The 25,663-nt window shown below is 37.8% G+C and overlaps 1 protein-coding gene and 1 non-coding gene across 2 annotated transcripts in view; one reads left to right on the forward strand and one right to left on the reverse strand.

The window, feature by feature from the left end:
- Positions 1-1,173: 1,173 nt before the first annotated feature.
- AGBL1 (AGBL carboxypeptidase 1) overlaps positions 1,174-25,663 on the reverse strand; it is a 520,708-nt gene continuing 496,218 nt past the window's right edge. Inside the window, 3 exon segments of the mRNA XM_007194366.3 lie at positions 1,174-1,360; positions 12,373-12,388; positions 20,333-20,347. Coding sequence (XP_007194428.2) covers positions 1,174-1,360; positions 12,373-12,388; positions 20,333-20,347 — 218 coding nt within the window.
- Positions 5,548-5,654, forward strand: LOC114235557 (U6 spliceosomal RNA). Its single transcript, XR_003621709.1, has one exon. It is a non-coding gene; the product is annotated as a U6 spliceosomal RNA (small nuclear RNA).

Genomic DNA, 25,663 nt, shown 5'->3' on the forward strand with positions numbered 1-25,663 from the left:
GACATGAAGTGCATGACAAGATGTTTCCTCATCTACCGGCAGGCACTTCCTCACCCAACAGCTCAATTCCCCGCTCCGTGGCTTTGCTCAAAATGTGGGCAATGACTTAGCGTTCTTTGACTCCTCTGACGTTTCCTGATACTCTCTTCTCTCCCATGGCCTTTATATCTTCCCTTCTTGCCCCCGAATACAACTTGTGTACAGTACAGGGCATCAAAAGGGCTTCTGCGGATAACAGGTCTCCCTCTGCTGACTCTTTAGAGATCCTCACTGCTCTCAGAGACCCAGCCTTTCCCTGCCATGGCTGTGAGTCAGTTTCTCTGGGCCAGTGTATTCATCACCATCATGTATTCTGAGACAGAACATGGCTTTGTAAGAATGGGAAGATTAGGGGGCTTCCCTGGTGGCGCAGTGGTTGAGAATCTGCCTGCTAATGCAGGGGACACGGGTTCGAGCCCTGGTCTGGGAAGATCCCACATGCCGCGGAGCAACTAGGTCCGTGAGCCACAACTACTGAGCCTGCGCATCTGGAGCCTGTGCTCTGCAACAAGAGATGCCGCGATAGTGAGAGGCCCGCGCATCGCGATGAAGAGTGGCCCCCTCTTGCCACAACTAGAGAAAGCCCTCGCACAGAAACGAAGACCCAACACAGCCAAAAATAAATAAATAAATAATAATAAAAAATAATAATAATAACAAATGTTCAAGTACAATTGGTGTCTTTAAAAAAAAAAAAACAATGGGAAGATTAAAACATTTCTTGTCCCCAAGTGCCTGGATATTCGCAGTGAGATTGCCAGTTTTTAGCTGACAAATGACTCCAAAGTGACATCATTATACATATAAACACATACCTGGCAAACACAAGCATAGGTAAATGTGCACGTGTGTCACTAAGCTGCATCTTCTTTGCCATGAGCAAAACTTAATAAAAATACATATTTATAAATGTATGTAGCTTTATATGTGCATTTATGTACAAATAAGCAACACTTCCTTGTCTTCAGCAGGAAGTAAGGATGCCCCGAGTCTGGTTCCCGTGGAGCAGTACTACCCTACCTTGATCTGGCAGCTTCTCCATATTTTCTCTTTGTCAAAGACCCATAGGTCCGCATGACTTTCATTTCCCAGATGTTCTCCAATGGAAACACAAAGGTTCAAATAGTGAGCAACTTACCGCTGGAGGTGGTGGTCCAGAGACTCCTCCTCAGCATTCAGTAGAGCTGCTGCACAGGTCAGGAGCTGACGGCTGCAGCTTACAGATTTGAGTTCCAAGATGAGGAGGCCCAAGCAGAACATAGACCCCATCTCCTCCAGTTCACTGGTACCAAACTGTAGACCCTGTCAGTTAAACAAAGCACTCAACAGTGAGTATAGGATGGAAACCGAGTGAAGACAATCTGAGATTAAGAGGAAGGACACCTGGACATAGGCTTATCACAGAAATTAAGAATTAATAGTATTTATCAGTCACTGCACAATGTATTTTGTTGTGGGATTTGTGGCTTAGTGGTTCTCAGTCTGCATTACATCAACCTTCAGGATTTCCCAGAAGTACTCCCAAGACAGCAATGACCGGGTAGGGGTACTAGAGGGTAGGAGGTGTGTGTGGAGATCCAGGAGTCACTTCCCCCCATTTTAGATAAAGCAGCAGTGCTTCTATCTGTATTTTACAAAAGGGTTTCACAGCTGAAACAAAAGTTTGTAAACGATATTACTAAGAGATACCCTTTTTCTCCCATAAATTTGCCAACCAATGGAGAAGAATGAGGGAGATCTCTCACTACAAACACTAAAAACTTAAAAAAAAACCCCAAAAAACTCATTCACCATTTATTTAGAAACACCTATTCAGCTGTACTAAGATAACACATGAAAGCAAAGCCATGACATTCATGCTATGCTATTATTCACGAAGTTAACAGATAATAATAACAATGAACAAACAACTTTATTGAGTATTTACTATGTCCAGTACTGTTCTGAGACCTTTTACATGCATTAACTCAGTGAATCCTTAACAAAGTCCTATGAGGTAGATACTGTTACTGTATCCATTCCACAGAGAAGGGGATTTAGACCCATAGGACTGATACTTTATCCATGTCCTCCCAGCTAGTACATAATAGAGCCTCATAAATCACTTCTGACTTAACTACTCAACAAAGTACTTTATGTAGGCTAGGAGGAACTCTATTACATGGTGAGGTAGAAAGTGCATGGTTTTTGAAGTTAGATAAAAATTGGATTTGAATCCTGATTTTACTATTTTCTGACTGTGTGATCTTAGATATATGAACATTCGCCTTGATTTTCTCATTCATAAAAGGGATTATAATTCTTCCCTCCATATACTTAGACAAGTCATGATAGGAATATTTCAAAGTCCCCCAATATTGATCAGTAATAGCTCAATTTTTCTTTCCTTCCTCCTATAAAGATATTTAATATGACAGAATTCAATGTGGTCCTGAGGTCTTCATGTTTATAAAGTACATTTGACTTAAATGAAAAAGAATCAATTGTTGAATATTATATTTTAAGAAATAGATTTTCTATCCAAAGAATAGTGATCAAGAAGACAGGGATATGATAGTAAAAAATTTTAGAAGATTGGCCAAAAGTATCCAAAGGCCAAAAAATTTCCAAGCCGGGAAATATAAGCGTCACAAAAGAATTTCTAGGTAAAAGGATAAAGAAATGTGTAAAGTCCTCAAGTTTATTTTATTTTATATTTTGTTGTTTTTTTAACAGCTTTATTAGAGTATAATTGCTTTACAATGGTGTGTTAGTTTCTGCTGTATAACAAAGTGAATCAGCTATACATATACATATATCCCCATATCTCCTCCCTCTTGCGTCTCCCTCCCACCCTCCCTATCCCACTCCTCTAGGTGGTCACGAAGCACTGAGCTGATCTCCCTGTGCTATGTGGCTGCTTCCCACTAGCTATCGATTTTACATTTGGTAGTGTATATATGTCCATGTCACTCTCTCACTTTGTCCTAGCTTGTTTTAGCTGTTTAAAAATGTGATTTGCTGCATGTTTGGACACCTGTTTTCCTGAAGAAAGGAGACATTACTTCAGAATTAAGGGAAGTCTGTTGTTCCATAAACAACGGCAGTGGGAGGGGAAAGACGTGTTTAACAAGTTATTTTCCTTAGGTCAATGGAAAAGATCACTTTTTTACAGAGAGAGAAAAATCTCAGTCTCTTTCCATGTGCCACAGCTCTGAGGGTTGATACTTTTCCTCTGCCCATTTTCCTGGCTGCTTTTCTTCATTCTGGAAGGGCTGTCTTGGTCACACCCTCCTCCTCAGTCAGAAGGAGGAGGCCTCCTCTTACATGTGTTACCCCAGCATCCAGCTGAACAGACAACAGGCCAAAAGAAGGAAGAGTCCTGGGGGAAATAAATCTCATAGCACGCACCATATTGCCAGGTCAGGGTCAATTTCTTCATACAAGTCAACTTCTGTACAACAGCAGACAAAATGATAGCGTTTTCATAATGCAAAAATAGTCCATATCTCCGATATTGGTCCATTTATTTCAGCCAATGGTTGGTATTATAAAATGACTATTCCAGAAGGCCTTGAATAAAGGAACGTATACCATTTATTGGCTGTGGGGTCTTGGGTAACACTTATTCTATTTCACCCTCTACTATGAATCTCACTTGAGTACTCTATACTTTTTACTCTCACACAGTATCAAAAACATTTGTTTATCCAAACGGCCTCCTCTTACCTCCCACACCCAGCCTGGAGTGAAATCCTCAAAGGCAAGGACTGAGCAGTGTCTGTTTTTGTTACATCCCTGGCATGGAATACATAGCTTGTCATATGGCATGTCGTCCATATATTAAAAATGGATAAGTAATGGTTATAAATGGGTGGATATAGAAAGGCATGGATGGAGTGTCTCTTGGATACTTATTGTATTTGTTAAGTGAAACTTTATTTCTCGGAGTAACGAATAGAGGAATGCCTTTAAATTATGTTCTCCCATTGTTAAATGTCATGAGCATTTTTTAAATTCTCATTTTATTTTTGCTCCAGGAGATGCATTCACTCCCTGGATATGTTTGGGGAAACAGGTGGATAAAATTTAGAAATTCTGTTATATACTTTGGTCAGTTACCATGTACTCACAGCAGCAAATTTATAAATAAATCTGGCTTTGGGTTAGTTTAAAAGTGCATCTTAATAAAACAGAGACCCAATTTTCCTCTCCCCCAGCTTAGTTGTGTTAATTCAGATTTGCTTTTCACAGCCAATGACAGAAAGCCTGACTATAGTGGCTTAAACATAAGTAGAGCTTTATTTTTGGTGTATCATAAGTTTTGGTGGGTATGAAGTTCGTGGCATTATTTCAGTGTCTTAACAAAATCAGGGTCACTTTATCTGCCATTCTCCTGGTTTTCTCAACATGACTACAAGATGGCTGCTGTAGCTCCAGCCAGCACATCATCATTCAAGGAAGGAGAAAGAAAAAGTGGGAGAGGAGGAGGTGACAGCATACTCTTGCTTACACTTTATTGGCCAGAACTGTGTATTATAGTAAAGCAAACTCCAGCTTTACAATGGTCTGGTAACTGAACATTTTAGTTTGTTCATCCTCTTTAATAAAGACATGTAAGACAGAAGAGTGTTAGAAACAAGCGTTGGGTGAGCCAACAATGTCTGTCATATCAATATTCAGTTACCAATGCTGCCAGAAAGTATAGGTGCCTATCTTTTCATCACACTGGTAAGCAAAACTCACTAGCACAATCCTTTATATATATAGACACACACACATTAACTTTTCTTGATAAACTACCCCAAAATAAGTCAAATTCATAAGTACATTTGAACCCAAAATTGCCTACCAACCTCATCCTCACTTAATTTTTAAATATTAATATGGGAAGAATATTTGTGTTATTACAGAAAATTACTTATTTTAATATTTATGTTATTGCAGAAAATTACATATTGGTAAGACATACACAGAATCCACAAAAAATAAGTTTATAAAGCATGAATACTGATAACTGGTGAGTAAAAGAGGAAAAATAATTTAAAAACAAACATGGAAAAATATTCTATCTTATTACCTAAATAAAAATGCCTCTTACACCCAGCAAATTGGTAGATATATATATTGAGATTTGTAATATTTAGTGCTGACTCATGATAAAAGCTGGCACATATCAAAATACATTGACTATGTGACATGATAATATCACTTCTGGGAACTTTTCCTAAGGAACTGATTCTAAATAAAAGTAAAGCCATATGTACAAAATGTATATTATATGAAGGTTATATATAATAATTAAAATTTGAGAGAAATAAAAGTCTAAATATCTAATAAGGAAAAAATGACTAAGGAAATTATAATGGAATAAATTTTATGGCATATAATGAAGTCACTAAAATGATAATTATAACAACAATTTAACAATATGGAATATGTTTATGATTTAATGATAGGTGTAAAAAGCAAAATCCAAAGCACATAATGATGTGATTTCTGGTGAAGATTTAGAAATGAAAATTCCTCATGCTCTCTTTGGCAGCACATATACTAAAATTGGAACAATACAGAGAAGATTAGCATGGTCCCTGCACAAGGATGACACGCAAATATGTGAAGCATTCCATATTTTATTTTACCAGGGGAAGGGATAGATTGGGAGTTTGGGATTGACATGCACACACTGCTATATTTAAAATAGATAATCAACAAGGACCTACTGCATAGCACAGGGAACTTTGCTCAGTATTATGTTACAGCCTAAATGGGAAAAAAATTTGAAAAAGAACAGATCCATGAATATGTATAACTGAATCACTTTGCTGTACACCTGAAACTAACACAACATTGTTAATCAGCTACACTCCAATATAAAACAAAAAGTTTTTAAAAAGCCATTAAAAAAAATAACCCTCACATACACTTTCAGACACCACTGCTATGATTTGCCAATATTACACAAACATTTGGGGGAGGGGGCTCTATAATATCAATAAAACATCCATGTAAGAAATACTTTTTAAAGTTATTGCTCCCTAGAAAAATGTTTAAAAAGCTATATGTAGTATGCCAATAAACTATTGTAATTCCATTTAGCAGTTGTAAGATCTTCTCTTTATCTTTTATATTCTGAAGTATATTTAGATTTATTTCTTTTATGTGTAATTCAGTGACACTAAAGATTGGTGTCTTTCATTAGTTCTAGAAAAGTGTCACCCATTATCTCTTGGAATAATTTACCCCCCCCATTCCCTATCTCCTCAATAACTCTTAGCTCTACTTTCATATTTTTATTTCTTTCTATCACTGTGATTCTGAATATTTTATATAAATATTCCACTTTAATAATTCTCTCTCCAGCTTCATTGAACTGTCTCTTTAACTCATCCATCTCAAAAACTGTCTCTAAAACACTAAAAACACAGTTATTTATATTCTCTACCTGATTATTCTTGAATATAGTCTTTGCGTGCATCATTTGTTGGTTTGATTTTTCTGTTTAATGTCAATAATGTAGGCTTGTTTGCTCAAATATTTTATGATTTTTCAAAAATTCTGCATTTATATTTCTTTTCATTCAAAGAAAGTCTTTGTGGATTGATTTTAATGTTCTTGCCTCCAGAAAGAACTTGTGTTTTCCTCCCCTGGGCACCTGGGCACAACAAATCAAGGACCATTATAGGCTGAAGCTTTGGCTTGAGGCCTTTTGGGCTACACTGTACCATTGAAATATGACTCCAAATCTGCTTGAAGGAGGGTTTGTGTTGAGAAATTATGAATGAAGACTTTTCCATTTTTTTCCTGCTCTACCCAAAGCAATGGCCAAGACAGTCAGGCCAACCCACTTTCTTGCTTCACAGATTGTGGTTTCACTAGTTTACTGACTGCAAATGTCATTTTTGGAGGTCCTGGCTTTGTGTGGTTAAGTCTTCAATTAGTCCTCACATCTTGCATGGGCCTCTCTTTGTGTCCCAAAACCCAAGTTATAAGTGGATAGGGATTAATATCTGCCCCAAAGACCTACAACAACGTCTGGCAAAGCCTATCTTTTTAACAAAACTAGGCTTCATTGAACACCCTCTATAATCATACACAGAGGGAAGATGTTACACCTCTGTAGAAATACTGCAGTTAAAAAGGGTGGCACTCAAAGGACACCAGACAAGTACGTTTACTGCCAGAAATGAGAAAAATCTGGGACATTTCTTGTTTATATTCTTGGAAAGAATCAAGAGTATATTGCATTGGTGAAAGTGTAGCAAAAGGCATGATGAGAGAATAAGAGCACAGAAGAAACTGTAATATTGAGATGGAAAGTACAATTTCTAAGTTAAAAGCCATTGGAAAGAGTTAAACTGTTTGATGCAGAAAATAAAATTCATTTTGTATAGGACAGCTTTGAGAAATTTTCCAATATCTCAAGGGAAAACTAGATAAACAAGACAAGTTAAATACATAAATAAAAACTGTAGAACAGATTCAGGGAAAGTGATCTTGGACTTTCAGACTAGGTAGTATGGGAATCATAACAGAAGTCAAGAAAAAGAAAAAGAGGGAAAAAAGCATGAAGAAAAAGAAGAAAGAAATTCCTTACATTAAAAAAAAAATCTGAGTCTGCAGATCAAACAAGCTCATCAAATACATGTGTTATAATTAATGAAAAGGAACAAAAAAAGTATAAAGATCCCTATAAATAATCAAAAGTAAATAGTAAAATTTGCTCACACCACTAAATACCAAAGACAATGAAGCAACAACATACAGAATTGAGGAGAAAATACTGTGCCTGAAAAATGTTATGTGTGAGGGCCTCAGGAAGATAAACCCAAGGAAGAGAAAGAATTAAACACAGACCACACACTGAGAAGGAAAATTTCAGAATTTCTTTTAAAATATTGTTGTAACCCTATTATTTACAATAACCAATACATGGAAACAACCTAAGTATCTATCAATGAACGAATTGATAAAGAAAATGTGATATAGATATAGGTATAGATATAGATAGATATATTAGGATAGTAGTCAACCATAAAATAGAAGGAAATCCTGATATTTGCAACAACATGGATAGACCTTGAGTGCATTATGCTAAGTGAAATAAATCAGGGAAAGACAAATACTGTATGATTTTACTTATATGTGGAATCTGAAAAAAACAAACACTGATACAGAGAACAGATTGGTGGTTGCTAGAGGTGGGCGGGTGGAAGGTGGGCAAAATAGGTGAAGGTGGTCAAAAGTTACAAACTTACAACTGTAAAATAAGTCCTGGGGATGTAATGTGCAGCATAGTAACTATAGTTAATAATACGGTATCATATATTTGAAAGTTGCTAAGGTAGTAAATCTTAAAGGTTCTCATCACAAAAAAAGTTGTAACTATGTGTGGTGATGAATATTAACAAAACATGATGATCATTTCTCAATACATACATTTATCAGATCACTATGTTGTACAGCTGAAACTAATATAATTTTATATGCCAATTATAACTCAATAAAAAGTGGGAAAATATTAGCATAACCCTAAAACCAAAAAACTGATCATTATAGCACATAAATAAAGCAGCAAGCCAAGTAATTAATTATACAGCATGGTCTAGAGAGTATTTTTCTAAGAATGACATGGGGTTGGTTTTATTAGGAAATCTACTAACATAAATGTTAACACATAGAGATCAAAAGGCAGAAGAGAAAAGAGAACAACAACGACAAAAAAAACCCAGGACCTTCTGTATGCATCCATTTCTGATACAAGTCTTAGTATATGAGCCCATAAGGGCACTTACTAAACCTGAGAGGGCAGCATGGCATGGTAGGTGTAAACACAGGCCTGGAGCCCAGATTGCTAGGGTCTCAATCCCAGTGCTGTGCTAACTGTATGGCCATCGGGGAAATCATTTGACCTATCAGTGCCTCAATTGTCTTATCTGTAGAATGGGAATAATAATAATAATAATACCACTATCTATCTCATGGAGCTGCTGAGATAATTCAGTGAGTTAACATATATAAAAATTTAGTTTAGTACGTGGTCCATTTCACATTATACAAGTATTTATTATTATCAATAATAATAGCAAATGCCTATATAAAACCAAAAGTCAAAATTATACTTGGCATACCCAATCCTTACTAAAACTATGGTATACTCTCACTACTGTTATTTACCATTATTTGGCAGGTTCCAAACAATTCAATAAGATAAGAAAAAATGAGTCATACATATGGAAAGAAGGAATCACATTATCATTATTTGAAAACTGATTATGTACTAAAACAAACCAAAGGAATCAACTGAAACAGAAACTCTATTAGATATAAGGCAAGAATTGAGTAAGTAGACAGGTAACAAATTAAATATACAAAAATCAATTTTCTTTCTATGAACCAGCAAAATAAATTAAGTATAATAAAAATTCCATTCACAATAGCAACACAACTCTAAAATATCTAGGAATGGAATTAATAATAAATACTCTAAGGGTTATATGATAAATCCCAGGACTTTACCAAGAGGTAACAGGTAAAATTTAAATAAATGAAGAAATATGCTGAATTCTGGGACAGCAGTGACCAATAGAATGCAATATCAATTCTCCTCATATCAGTCTGTAAAAGCATAGAAATCAAAACAGCAATGGGGATTTTCAGACTTGGCAAACTAAATCCACTTTAGAAGAATACATGGCAAAAGTATCCCAGAATAATTTTGGAATGAAGAGTAAAAATAATAATGAGGGTTTTCCTTTACAAATAGGCAAAAGATCTTACACATTTACAATAATTTGCTGTTATGGTATTGATGCAAAATATGGCAGCAGATCAAGGGAAGAATACAGAAAGCACCAAAACCCTGGAATATGTGAAAGTTTGCATATGATAAAAGCGCCTTTCAATTCACCAGGAAATGGATTATGATGGAGCTAAAACAAAAACAACTGGTTAATATTTGAGGTAAAACTCTTAACACAAATACAAAATTATTTAATTTTGATTAAAGGGTTAAATATTTAAAAGTCAAGCAATAATAAAGAATAAAATAAAGATTTATATGTTCTATCATCTCCAAACCAGGAGGTCTTTCAATGCATATCCCCAAAGAAGAAACCATAAAGGAAAATATTAGTGAGTGGATAAATAAAATATAAATATATCTAAATTGCCTAAAATATTACAAATGAAACAACAAACTAAACATAATTTTAATAAAGGGACAAATAACCTCACTTGATATAAAGTGCAAATTACTATAACAATAAAATATCATGATTTGCTTCTCAATTCAGGTTTAGCCTTGATCACTAAATTGTACTGATCTGCTGGTCCACAGCTGTAAAAAGGCACTAATCGTAGTCTGTTACCAATGGAAGTACATATAGTTGCAGTATTTCCAAAGGACAATTTGAAAATATATTTCAGAAGCCTTAAGAATGTTTAAGTTCTTGGAGTTCATTCAAATTCCAGAAATCATTATTAAGAAAATAATCGTGGGCTTCCCTGGTGGCGCAGTGGTTGAGAATCTGCCTGCCAATGCAGGGGACACGGGTTCGAGCCCTGGTCTGGGAAGATCCCACATGCCGCGGAGCAACTGGGCCCGTGAGCCACAACTACTGAGCCTGAGCGTCTGGAGCCTGTGCTCCGCAACAAGAGAGGCCGCGATAGTGAGAGGCCCGCGCACCGCGATGAAGAGTGGCCCCCACTCGCCGCAACTGGAGAAAGCCCTCACACAGAAACGAAGACCCAACACAGCCAAAAATAAAAATAATAAATAAAAAATAATAATAATAATAATAATAATAATCGTAAGAAGAACAAGAAAGTCCTAAATGTGCACCAGTATATTACTAGTCAAATAAGCTGGAGTATATTCACATCATGGAGTATTAATATTATGATGTGCTTTGAAGAGACAACACCATGGGGATAATTTCACAATGAGTATTTTTTTAAGTATCTGTGGAATGCCTTAATTTCTTTTTTTTTAATTTTTTATTTTATATTAGAGTATAGTTGATTTACAATGTTGTGTTAGTCTCAGGTGTACAGCAAAGTGAATCAGTTATACATATACATATATCTATTCTTTTCCAGATTCTTTTCCCATATAGGTTACTGTATTACAGAGTATTGAGTAGAGTTCCCTGTGCTATAAGGTAGGTCCTTGTTGATTACCTATGTTAAATATAGTAGTGTGTATATGTTAATCCCAACCTCCTAATTTATCCCTCCTCTCACAACCTTTCCCCTTTGTTAAGCACAAATTTGTTCTCTAAGTTTGTGAGTCTGTTTCTGTTTTGTAAATAAGTTCATTTGTATCATTTTTTAAGATTCCACACATAAGTGATATCATAGGACATCCATATTTCACTGTCTGACTTACTTCTTAGTATGATAAACTCTAGGTCCATCCATGTTGCTGCAAATGGCATTATTTAATTCAATATAGTATTACAAGCTATAAATCCACTACAGTGTAGTATATCCATTGTGATCCTAATTTTATTTAAAAATTTTTAAACAATTTACATGTACAAAAATGTTAAAAGTAGTTAGAAATGCACGATGATGAGGGTACCTACTTTAATTTTTTTCCTTGTTCGTTTTCCTTACTTTATTTTCAGTCATAAAAATAAGTTATTGCTTTTTCACTCATATTTCCTTAAGCAATGTACCTAAGCCTGGAAAGAATAGTATATCTGAATGAATATTATTTTATATGTGATTTTAAATTTATAAGTAAAATTAAAATTCATTTTAATAATTCCTTAGTTAAGTTAAAATTAAATCAAATATTTGAATTTAAATATTTAATCAGGACAAAAGACAAAGAATAAAGCTGGTTAGTCACATCGACTTTCTTGAGTACCTGCTTCTTCCTTCACACACATTACCTGGTATCCTCTAGATTCTCCTTAATTCCTTTGGGTCACTGAGCCTGTGCCTATTTTCATTTTGGGGTTAAACATCTTAAGGTCTAGTAAAAATATAGCAACAAGAAATCTACTCCCTTGGTACTGTCCCCAGAAACATTATCAGAATCTTTACAAACTACCAGCGTGAGTTGAGAGACAGTGACTTTTAGAGTTTTAAATGAGTTTGGAGAGGTTGTGAGATGAATTAAGTTTGTACATCCTTTGTCCTGACATGCACCCAGCAGAGAAGTTAAAACTGAGCCAATCCAGCCATGCAGATCTGTGAACTCTAATAGGTGGCAGAGAAGAAAGCGAGAAAGCTGGTGGAAGGGGCTCCTCGGCTTCCTTGCTTATCGACCCCATCAGATGGACTCTAATGCTTTCACACTGAAGACCAAATCAATCGCGAAGCATGTTGATGTCTCTGCCAGACTCCATCTGATGGGCTCCTGTGTACAAAGCCCCTCTGTATCCATCCTTTCAGCCCCGGCTTCCTAATCCATTACTGACAATTGTTTCCTTAGAAACTGCAAAAAGGCCCTATATTCATGGAAACAGCAGGGCTGAAGGTGTGGGCTGGATTTCAAATGTGTCCTTTATTTCCATGCTGGAACTTCCCTGGGTCTTTTACTGGTAAATGTGTGCTTAAGCCATGAATGACACAGCAGACAGCTAAGTCCTCTGTGATTGCCTTTCCATGTCTTTCTGGACCAGGCATATGAGAGTAAATATGAATCAGAGACTGTGTCTTAGACAGCCTAGAATTTGAGCAGAGAGGAATCTTAGCAAGCTGAACTCTCTGTTTTATAGATGCATAAACTGACAATGCCTTATACAAAGTTATGTAGCTAAGTGCCAGTAGAAACGAGCTTACAATAAATGTTCCCCTGACACTAATCAAATGTCCATGTCAACACACAAGGCTTCAAACTTCACATTCCTGTTTAATAAAAGATTTGGAGTTCATCTTTTCTTAGAGGTTATGGGCCTCCATAAGTCTTACCTTTCAGCAGGAACAAGTTCAAGCCCAATCTTAAGCAATTAGGTTGTCACCTTCCTTCTCTATTTCCACCCACTGTCCCTGGCACTCATCTTCCCTGGCCCTTTGATCCCTTAGCTCTGCCCTTGGTCCCTGAAACCTGCCCTAGCCCGCCTTATGATGAGTAGCTGGAGCAATCTCTCTAGCTCTGGGTCCCTAGAGGTGCTCTGAGATCTAGTTTTGAACTTTCCTTCTAGTGTCACAGATTGGCGGGGAGTGGGGGAGAAGGTCCCCTGCCTCTGTCTAAGAGTTCTATACAATATTTTGAGAAATTTGTCTGAAAAAGACAATGGCCAATCAGAACAGATTCTGGGCATAGCAATGGAGCAGAGTTCTGCTTTGCCAGGTTTGTATCCTGTGGTTTCTGAATCTTGATATGGTCCTGGAGGAATATGGAAAAGGGGTGAGGGAGAACAGGATAGTGAAGGGGTGGGTGGGAGTTTCACTTGGAGGGCATAAGCCGTGGCTATTAACGCACAGATGTGAAAGTATTTCAATTCCCTACACAGTGGAATACCAATCCTAACCCTTATCCAGGTCTCCAGGTTCCACACCAGTCCGTCCAAGTACATCCAGTCTCCCTGTCTGGTGAGGGGGATGGGACACAAACCAAAACTATTTTCAAAAGGTGAAATAGCATTAAGCTGAAGCTAAAGCCCCCAATTTTCCATAAATATAGCTTCTCCCAGGAGAGTGGCCCACCAGACATGCCTTCACTAGTCACGTTGGATGGCCAGTGGCTTTGGGAGGGTAAGAGCACCATAACAATATTCAAGTCCAGCACTTCTCAAAGCATGGTCCCCAGATTGGTGTTTGCCTGTGAAATGTTTGTGAACACTTATCCATGATGAAATAAGAGACCTGAGACTGAATATAAATCAATCATGTGACTAAATACACATGTTAAGTTCATCTGATTGTTTTTTTTCCAAGGAAGGGAGCATTGTGATTGTGTTTATTTATATTCTGGTACAAGTTTCCTATATCTTTGCAGCAACCGAGGAATCAACAGTTCAGGGACCAGATAGTTTGTGTAGTACTGCTCCAGAATAAACTCCCCAACAAGGCCTCGGCTTTGAACAATGCAAAAATAATATTTTGGGAGTCAACTCTCTGGGATCTGAATCTCAATTCTGCCACTACTTATCCCAATGACCATGTTCAAGTTATGTAACCTCTTTGAATTCAAGGTCTTCTTCCTTAAAATGGGAAAATATTATATATCACTTAAGTGTTTCTATGAAGATTAAATGAAATATAATGTGCACATGTACTATACAGATACACAGAGTAGATGCTCCATAAATGCGAATTTCAGGCATTTTTTTCTACATGCACTATTATACACAACGGGCCTAGAAATCTGTATAAATCACATTTATACATATAAATGTATGTATGTCCTTAAAACCTAAAAATAGAGTTACCATATGATCCAGTGATCCCACTCCTGGGCATATATCTGGAGGAAACTCTATTTTGAAAAGATACATGCACCCCAGTGTTCTTGGAAGAACTATTTACAATAGCCAAGACATTGGAAGCTACCTAAATGTCCATTGACAGGTGACTGAATAAAGAAGATGTGAGATATATATATATATATATATATATATATATATATATATATATATATATATATATATATATAATGGAATATTACTCAGTCACAAAAAAGAATGTAATATTGCCATTTGCAGCAACATGAATGGACCTAGAGATTGTCATACTAAGTGAAGGAAGTCAGAAAGAGAAAGACAAATACCATGTGATATCACTTATATATAGAATTTTTTAAAATGATACAATTGAACTTACTTACAAAACAGAAATAGGCTCACAGAAATAGAAAACAAACTTGTAGTTACCAAAGGGGAAAAGTAGAGAAAGGATAAATTAGGAGTTTGGGATTAACAGATACATACTACTATATATAAAATAGATAACCAACAAGGGCCTACTGTATAGGTAGGTATAGTATACTGAACTATAGTCATTATCTTGTAATAATCTATAAGGGAAAAGAATCTGAAAAACAATTTTATATATATATATACACACACACACACACACACACACACACATATATATATAAAGTGATTTAGTTATATAAAACTGAATCACTTTGCTGTACACCTGAAAATAACACAACATTGTAAATCAACTATACTTTAATTTTTAAAAATGTATGTATGTGTGCATATATAAATACCACTCATCTTTGATCAATTTTCATTCTCTATCTTCTTTATTTTTCTTCCAATTTAACCTGGTCAATTTGATGTGGATAAAACACAAAGAGGCAAAGTATTGAGCACTGGCATTCAAGAGAAGCTAGAGCTTCTATCCATCTATATAAGTAAAGTTTTGAATGAACTGAGAGAGAAGAATCATATTCCTGGTGTACAGAAACACCTCAGAGATATTGCGGGTCCAGTTCCAGACCACTGCAATAAAGTGAATATCGAGATAAAGTGAATCATACAAATTATTTTGTTTCCCAGTGCATATAAAAGTTATGTTTACACTATAGTGTTGTCTATCATGTGTTTTGGGGGAGGTAAACTTTCTTCCTTACCCTTTTGGAGTTCTTTTGGCTGGTCTAATGATTAAATTGACACAGACATACTAACAGGAGGAAAAAAAAAATGTTTGTATGCACAGAGGGCTCATGAAAATGGGACCCCTGAAAGTGACCAAAACGGGCTGTTTATGTATCATTTTTAGACAAAGAAACAGTTATTTGTGAAGATTTAAGAAAACAAAGGGGCTTGTACTGGGAGTATCAGACTAATCAAGACGTAACAAAGTTTGTTTACACAGTTTTCTTAGCCTTGAATTCCCGAAATCTGGTGGTAAGGATGCTTTCTATACTCCTGGTATAGGGAAAATACCTTCACATGGGAGATTTATTTCCTGCTTTTAGGGAGAAAGACGGGGATCAGAGTGTTTTTTAATATCTTTTTACCTCCACAGGGTGTTTCCCAAATTACTTTAATTCAAAATAATCACTATGCCATTGAGTCATATTTTGGGGTGGCCTTCCCTGGGCCCCAACAGAGTGCAATGGCATTATGTCTTTAAAAAAACCAATGTGCATACCTTAATTTAAAAATACTTTATGCTAGAGAAATGCAAATCAAAACTACAGTGAGGTTACCACCTCACACCGGTTAGAATGGGCATCATCAGAAAATCTACAAACAACAAATGCTGGAGAGGGTGTGGAGAAAAGGGAACCCTCTTGCACTGTTGGTGGGAATGTAAATTGATACAACCACTATGGAGAACAGTATGGAGGTTCCTTAAAAAACTAAAAATAGAATTACCATATGATCCAGCAATCCCACTACTGGGCATATACCCAGAGAAAACCATAATTCAAAAAGACACATGAACCCCAATGTTCATTGCAGCACTATTTACAATAGCCAGGTCATGGAAGCAACCTAAATGCCCATCAACAGACAAATGGATAAAGAAGATGTGGTACCCATATACAATGGAATATTACTCAACCATAAAAAGGAAAGAAATTGGGACATGGGACACTTGTAGAGACGTGGGTGGACCTAGAGACTGTCATGCAGAGTGAAGTAAGTCAGAAAGAGAAAAACAAATATCGTATATTAACGCGTATATGTGGAATCTGAAAAAATGGTACAGATGAACCGGTTTTCAAGGCAGAAATAGAGACACAGATGTAGAGAACAAACATATGGACACCAAGAGGGGAAAGCAGGGGTTGGGGGGGTGGTGGTGGAATGAATTGGGAGGTTGGGATTGACATGTATGCACTGATATGTATAAAATAGATAACAAGAACCTGCTGTATAAAATAGATACATAAATAAAATAAAATTCAAAAAAAAATTTTATGCTAAGAAATGCTAACCATCATCTGATCCTTCAGTGAGTCTTTCTGCCATAGTAACATCAAAGATCTCTGATCACAGGGATAGCAAATATAATAATGAAAAAGTTTGAAATATCTTGAGAATTACCAAAATGTGACATAGACACACAAAGTGAGTAAATGCTGTTGGGAAAATGGCACTGATAAACTTACTTAACACAGGGTTGCCACAAACCTTCAATTTGTAACCAACACAATATTAGCAAAGTGCCATAAAATGAAATATGCTAGTATACAATTCTGATACAAAGTGGAAGTTGAAGAAAGAAATTCAGAGCTTGAGCAGAAAAAGAGAGTAATCATCCCCAAAGAAAGCTTCATTTGACGAATCAAGCACACTAATCAGAAAGTGACCTGGAACAATGTGACAGTCTGGGGGACCAGAGTGAATTCTTGGGGAACCCTACACCCTTATGAGACCTTAGCACCTTCACCATTCTTAACACCATCTCCCAGAACCCTAGACCACAGTTTATGTGGGGACCGTCTACTTGTTCCAGCCAAGAGTTTTCTAACTGGGTTTCACTGAACAGTAGGGATGGGACAGTCAATTATTCCCCTCAATTTGCATGCAAATTTGTGTGTTTGGGCTGGGGGGATCTTTTAGGAGGTGCTGTTGGCTTCATGAAGAATTATAGGGTTTTCCGAAGGTTGGCAACTGGGTTTGGTCAGCATTCATCATCACCAAATAATTAGCAGAGTCAGCTGTCCACTCACAACTGTAATGGAAATTTATTTAACTCTCACTAAGTACGTGATGCTGTGCTGGGAGTCACGAAGAAAGAGGTATGATCCCACCTCAACGGTGACTTATGTGACTGCCACCTCCAAAAGACCACCTCCATTTCTATATCTCTAGCAGAGAGTATGACACAAGGTATCATTTTAGAGTGCAGGGTGGGCATTCAGAAGATCATCAAAAGAGTTCAAAGAAGATGTCAACCCTCAAGGTTCTTACAGCCTACTAGAAAAGGAGGCACAACTTATAGTAATGAGAAACATTTTGAATGTTCAGAGGGAAAAATAACTGCTCTGGCTTCGGCTGGACTTTGTGTGCCCCTGTACAGCATTTTAAAGGTGGTCTAACAAAACAAGTGTAGCAACATAAGCAGCTAAATGCACAGTTTTACACTTTCCCAGCCCCATGCATTTATGTTACCTGCTTGGCTCCTGTAACACTCAAGTTCTGAGCAATTCTAGTCACTAACACTCCTTCTTTGATATTTTTCTTTTATTCCCCTTCAAGTTTTGCTTGACTGAATACTTCAGGAGAGACAGAATAGGGAGAAAACCAATATAAGCAGGAAGAGGGGCTAATATCCATTAGGGCCTGAAGATTTATGTGTGGCTAGAAGTTGATGTTATGATCCAAAAGATATCATATGACCAAAAGTAATATAAAAACTTTATTTTCAATTCAGCAAATGAAGTCTGACCAAATGCAGAGAAAAATCATCATTTAGGGCTTAAAAGAAATGAGGTTGCTGTGTAAAACTCTCATATTGAGTCAATCAGTAAATTAAGAAATAATGGTTAATTGTAGAATGTTTTAACTAAAAAATCAGCAAGAAAATTTTATTGACAGCATTGGATTATTAATACAATTAACCTTAAGGGAAAAAAAAAAGATTATGTCTTCATCCTTCTAGAACTTCACTCTGTTTTTCAGCAAATGACACCCACCCAATTGTAAATATATTTGAAAAGTTGATATGTGCAAATGTTGTTTTTTAAAATATGTACGTAATGAGAATGCATGGAGAGATTTGTTTCTTTGGTAAATTTATTCAAGAAAATCCTTTCTGCTGTGTGCAAAGCATTGACAGAATCCGTAGTTCAAAGCTTCAAGTCTAGGCCCCAGACAGTTTGGCCTTGAATACGCCTCTTGGCCCAGAGGCAGGCAGGAAGCGCCTGGTCCACTGATACTTGGAGATCTTTTTAGATGAAAATTAAGAAGCCACTCTCCTTCTATCCTGCTGGCTGCCTAGAGTAGAGACTGACATTTTCTGCAGGGAATCCTCTCTTTCCTGTGGGTGTAAGTCTAAACATCTCTGGTTCTGCTCACCAGATAAAGGGAAGATGCTAAAACCACATCAATCCAAGAGCTGCTGAGCGGTGACTGCAAACGGTGTGCCTGTGGCTTTGTGATTCCCCAGGGTTCGCGTCTGTGTAGAAAGGCCTTCGGAATCCATGAGCAGAGAAGTAATAATAAAAGCAATAAAAACAGTAACCGAGCTGAGCACCGTCAGGCTGTAATTGCTCTGGCATCAGAGCAAACAGTCCTCCCATCGGCCCATGCGGCTTTGATACCCAACTGTTCAGGAGGGAACAGCTGGAAACCCCAGCAAGCAGGCTACATGTTAGCAGACTTTGTTCACTTCAAACGGGGAGAAATGTTTTATTTTTAATGGAACTCTTCCTGTCAGTCTTGTCTTCTTCCTTCCTGCCTCCAACCTCCTACAGCCATCTCGTTCTTGCATGAGGGGGCGTGTTCAGGTTACAGCCCGTTGATGGCAAAAGAACTGGGATGTGTCCTCAGGCAAAGAGACTTACAAGTTCAAGGTGCAGCAGCAGGTAGCAGGAGATAGGCGCGTGCTGCTGAAATTCCACACAGAAGGCGCTGGATGCCATACTCAGGAGAGAGAACACATATTAGGCGTGTAGCTGAGGATATACCACATACACCTTCAGGACTAGATCACAGAGTCCTGGACTTCAGCAGGGTCTTATTTTAAGCAAACTAAAAGTCTCCCTGCTTCAAATCATCTCCATCAATCTGACAATTACTCAGATGCCTCTTATTAATAACTTTAAAATAATATCCATTCATACATAAAATAACACCAAGTCTTACATTGCTTATGAATGCCTCACTGCTACCTGGCCATTCAGTGGAGGTTTGGGGCTGATAGGAATGAGATACAGAGCAGGTCAAATCTGGAAAAAGAATTAGAAATCTGGAAATCTTCAGGTTTTCTCTGAGCCTCTTGAGGGCAGGAGCTGGTAGGAGGGATTGGCAATAAACGAGGCAAGGAATTTTCTTAATTAAAAAAGAAAAATCCTGACTTCCTTCTGTCTTTGTACACATTCTCCTTTGCTTTCTGTGTAGCACAAACTACCAACCTGTCCTGCTTGTACAAAAGGAACGTTACCTTAACCCATTCACTGAATCCACACGATAATTGGTATTACATCCCAAACGCCTTCCTTCAGATTTATTCATTGAATGTAATGAACTAGGCAGATCTCATGACTTCCAGCTCTTATGCCATAGAAGTTCAAATCAGAAATATCCTGTGAAATATGTAAATAGATATTTTAATCTTTATTCAAAGGCAAGTCTTTTTCTAGTCGAGGTTGGTAGTGGATTGGAAACTCAAATGAGGCTGGGACTTGGAGAGGGAGGTACGAAGCATTGCTTCCTTCCAACTCATTTACTGCTATTTTGGGTACCTCCAGTGTTAGACACAAGGAAAGGTCATACAGGAGAAAGATCCAGCCTCATATGGTGGGTGCAGTTACCCTCTGATGTGGAGGCCACCTGGGGGCAGATGTACACTTGCTGTTCTTTGGATTTTCCTATCAGGGGGTCTTCTCACTTTCTTGACAGATAGGTCTCCATTCCAGGTGGTTGCTTGAGAACCTGCTGCACAGTCCCTAGAGAGCATTTCCTTTCCCACATGGTGGCTGGTGTTTCTTTACCATTGCGGATGGCTCAGTTGGATGTGGCCTGAGATGGCCCTTTGCTGTCTCCCTCTTGCACAAGCCACTTATCTCTGGGCTACAGGAAACACATATGCATCCTTTGCCCAGAGAAATGATCCCAACCTAACTGGGTCTCTGACTCACCATCAAATACAGTTATTCAGCATATTGCTTTTCCTCTAGATAATGGGAATCCAACCCCAATGCACTATGGCTCCCAAACTCCAGGGGTCACATATCAGGCTATCCCAGTGGTCTCAATGAAGCTACTCCTCCAGGCTTGAGGCAGGTAAGGGGAAATGGGGTGGAGTCCACGTGATTTTATCCAGATCAACTCTCTTTCTACTCTGGCCTCTTTCTACATTCTTGATCTGGTTAACGGGATCAAAAGTCACAGATTGGATGGTAAATATTTCCTTTGAAAATTCCTATTTTTTTCAGCCACTCTTTTTAGTACTGGGTAGTATATATACCTGGAAACTTCAGAGGTAATTTTCACACCCAATTACACAATGGATCCACTCTAATACTTTGTATTTTCTATACAAGAGTATAGAAAGGGCTTCGCACTGATTTTCCCAGTCTCTTGCACAAACTTATTTATAAAAAATGTAGTATTTAATGATGTTGAAGACCACAGTCTCTGATCAAATGGAAGCAAGATTATGATTTTTCAGGATGACTGGACAAACAATTGCTTATCTCTATTCCTCTAGCCATTGACTAAATGATTGTGCAGACAAACCCCTGTCCAAAAAGCACTTGTAGATGTAGCTCATTTTAATTCTCCTTTTATTCTCCTTATCTCATATAATAAAAGGTTGAGGTTTTTTTTAAACAATGATAATTGTGTGGACAAATATATGTGTAAATATTACATTTTAAAGCCTACATGCAATGACAATGTATAGCACTTTGATCGCCTCAGAAGAGAAGCCTTATTAATCATTCCCTTGGTTTCCAAACTAAGTTCCTTAGGTAGGACCAGCTCTTTCTTTCCCTACTCAGATAAACTGTGACCTTCTTGGGAAAGGGGTTATACCCTATGAATGTGTCTGTGCCCGGCCCCTCACTCAGACTCTGGGACTGATTAGACATTGATCAATATTTGCTGAGTAAAAAGTGAGGCTTCTACTGAACATCTTCTATCAGGCATTTTGCTGAGAACCTTCTAGGTATTATCTCCAATTCTCATCACAACTGCATAAACGATGGTGTTAACATCTCCATTTTACTACCAAGACTAGAGCATAGAGCAATCACATATCCAGCCAAAAATCACACAGTTGGTAGTAGCAGACCTGGGATTTGAACCCATAATTGTCTGACTCTGAAGCCAAGTGTAACAACAACAATACCTTTCGTGGTCAATTTAGGTATTAGGTTCTTCATTGACAGAAACACTGTAGTATTGCAACTGAGAAGGACCCTGTGGGGTCTTCCTAGGACAGACACCCCCATGTCCTCTGCCTGCCTCTTGTCTGTAGAAAAACTTTAGCCAGAGAGAAAATTCAATCAGAGAAGTAAGAAAATGCAGAAACAAAGGAAAATAGTCAAACAAGACAAAATAATAATAGTTTAGTCATTAAACAAAGTAAATACCCTTTAGTTCCTCCTCAAGGGCTATGGATAACATTCGGAGCCATATCCTTTGAGCTGTTTTGTAGATACTGAAACCCTCTCCCCAACCCCCAGTGGAAGAAGTTAACTACATGATGACCAAACTGTGGCCATGACATAAGAACTGGCCTCAAGGAAATGGGAACAAACTGACCTTGGAACTGAAGGCTAACTGTACTTAAAACAATCAAGATGACACTGATCAGACCAACATGTGACCCAACTTCAAGACGATTGTTAGAGCTAACTGTGCTGTTCTGCAAGTAGCCCCCTCTCTCTGCCTGTGCACCCCTGACACTCCCCTTTAAAAGCTCTTGCCCGCTGATTGGCAGTTAGGAGTTGGTTCTTGGACACAAGTCCACCTTCTCCCCAGGTTGCTGGCCTCCTGAATAAAGTAACCTTTCCTTTCCTACCAACACTTGTCTCTCAAGTATGGACTTCCGAGCAGTGAGCAGCCGAACCTGAGTTCAGTAACAAGGTGTGTTCCTGTTGGGTTCATTCATTTATTCATTTGTTCACTCATTGTTTACTCTTTTAGACCTTCATCATACTGTTAGTGAGCACTGTGGCAGATTATTTAGGGTCCAATCCCACACAATAAAGGCACTTATTGTCAGCTTAGGCATAGTCTTGAGATCTCTTTTACCAGAAAGTCTGTAACCCTAATGTATCCCTTCCTACTTAGACACTGCAAAAATAATAAGAAAAAATGCTGTAAAATAGGCAGTGAAAAAATAGCAGTCTTCCTGAGAAATGATGTTAACTGCAAGACATGCAGTTCTGAGGTTAAATATGAAATTTCTGCCTAACAGAGTAAGAATTAGATGTCAAGGCAGAGGCAAGATGTGTATTCTCTCTTCGGAGGGAGGTTTAAGGGAGAAGGTGGGGGATGGCATACTTTTTTGGTCAGCCCAGTCTCCAACAACTGTACAATTCTTGGCTCCCAGATGCCTCACTGCAGGTTGGAGCTACACACTCTACATCTCAGCAAGCATCCATCCAGCTGGAAAAATAAAAGGCTGGTTTTCCTTTCTTAGAGCCATCTTCAGTGTCTACCACCAACTACTTTGGAGCTCTTAGCTACCCTAGCTACTGAGGACAGAGAAAACAGGAAGCCCTCTCACCATGAGCATGGCCTTGCATGAAGCTATTGGTGACTATTTCCCCACCTCCTGCTCCAGTCTCTCTTCCTATATGTTGAAGTGGGGTGTGGTGCAAGGCATAGTAGGCTCAAATCTGACTTTTCTTAGTAAGCCCTGGGAACTTATTTGCTCAATGGGGGCTTTTTTTTGAATATGGAGTGTGGAATGACTTGTACTGCAATCTGCTAGCTCCAATTCTCAGACTAGGGAAAGTCCCAATCAAAATTCTGTTACACTAGCAATAAGAAGACCTGAATTATAATTCTGGTCCCATCAAAACCTTCTGTGTGATTTGAGGCATTTCTACTTTCTCTTTAGACTTCAGTTACCACATCTGTAAGATACAGCTGGAAGATGAGTTCTAATGGCCAATTCTAATGCTCCTCCCCGTTCTAACATTCCATGAGTCACCTCGCCCTGCTCACATGGAAAATTACTCTCCTTAGTGTTTCTATGACCACATTTTAAAAATCAAACCCCAACCACATGACCAAATGATTAGATTATTAGTGGGGGTGATAAGGCAAAAGTCAGAAATATACTTCAGCTTATATGACATCTATCTATGGAGTTTCTGTAAACACACACCCACATAAACTTCGAATTAAACAATCCTGGATAAGGTCAAGACTTATGATTCAAGGTAAGAGTAAGTCTACAAATGAGAAACACTGACTAGAACCAAATTCCAGGAAGCTTCAAGAGTTACAGTTATAAAATGGGACTCATAATCTCATTTTGTGAGAAGCTGTAAAAACTCAAATGAGATAAGAATAATTAGTGATATAAGCATCTGGGATGTTATTGAATCATATTATTTAGTCCAGGATCAGAATAGACCAATAGAGATGTCAGTATACATTAGTCATTAAAAAAAAAAAATACTACTAGGGCTCATTCATACTCAGACTTAACAAATGCTAAAATTTAACAGTAATTCATTCAAAAATGTATAGTAAATTCCTTCCCAGTGCCAGACATTGTTACATTGTTCTCAGGCTGAGGACACAGCCCCTCCCCCGTCAGGGAACCTAGTGTAGAGAAGTTATGTTAATAATTGCTTTATTATAGTTTTGAAAGTACTGAGACCAAAAAATGCAGAATGCTATGAGAATACATTAAAGGGACTCTCACCCAGCCTGGATAATTATACTGATCATGTTCTCTTATATATATAAATATACTCTAGACATATATATGCTACTTACATTTATAAACTAGATAGATACGTAGATCGATAGATAGATAGGTAAATAGATAGATAGAAATGACATAGAAATAGCAATAGTGATAGAGATAGAGATAAAGTTTAATCTTAAACAATCCTAAAGAAGGTTGAGGTAAGATTATCTCTGAACCCTCAATAACCAGGTCCCCTGACCCTACGCCCAGGATGCTTCCCACCAGGACATCATAGCTGCTAGCTCACTGGAGGCTTTTGTTCCCTATTTCCCTTTGTGATATATGCCCCAGGTCACTGGCCCATTTTATAATCCCAGAAGTAGGAGATTTAACAAAGATGTGTTTTTTTCTATGATATGAAGTCCAGGTCACCAACTTCAGTTTGGGCAGAACAAGACCACACACAGATGACACTGTGCTTACCCGTATATAACGGAGTATTTCTGGAGGAAACTATTAACCACGAATTTGAAAAAGTGACCTCCATTTAGCAATAACACCAAGTCTTTCTTTGGCATTTTTATATCCTACTGTTAGTCACTTTTCCAACCCATGGGGCAATGGATTTCCACTCTAAATGTCACCTCTAGTCAATATGTATATATATATATATATGCACACACACCATATTTTATGCATCTCAATAGCTTTACACAGGCATTGTGCTTCTGCCCTGAGGCTGGCTATAAATAAATTGACAGTCCGGTTTCCCACAAATGCCATCAGAGAAGGTTCTTGTTGAATACTAATCACAAAGTCTCATGAAATGAGGGAAGCTTGTGTCAAGAAGCAGGAGGAAACCAGCATTTACTGAGGCTGGAAAACCAACTGGCCAGAAGGAACTCAGTTGGCCTTCGGGTCTTGTGCAGTTGGCTGTGTCCTAGCTCAGCTTCCCCTTCTCGAAATATTTCTGGGGACCAGAGAAAAGGCTGCCTAGGCCTTAGCAGAAGGTCTAGGATGGATAGTTGAGCGTATCAGCAAAAGAAATCAAACTGATAAATGAGGAAGGTGAGGGTCTCAGAAGCAGCAACAGTTGGTATGAGAGGAACCAAGTGATCTTCAAAAGAAATAAGTTAAGGTTCAGGAAACCAACAAAAACTAGCAGAAAAATACCCAAACT

Source organism: Balaenoptera acutorostrata, chromosome 3 (genome assembly GCF_949987535.1).
Source record: "Balaenoptera acutorostrata chromosome 3, mBalAcu1.1, whole genome shotgun sequence".
Classification (NCBI taxonomy): Eukaryota; Metazoa; Chordata; class Mammalia; order Artiodactyla; family Balaenopteridae; genus Balaenoptera; species Balaenoptera acutorostrata.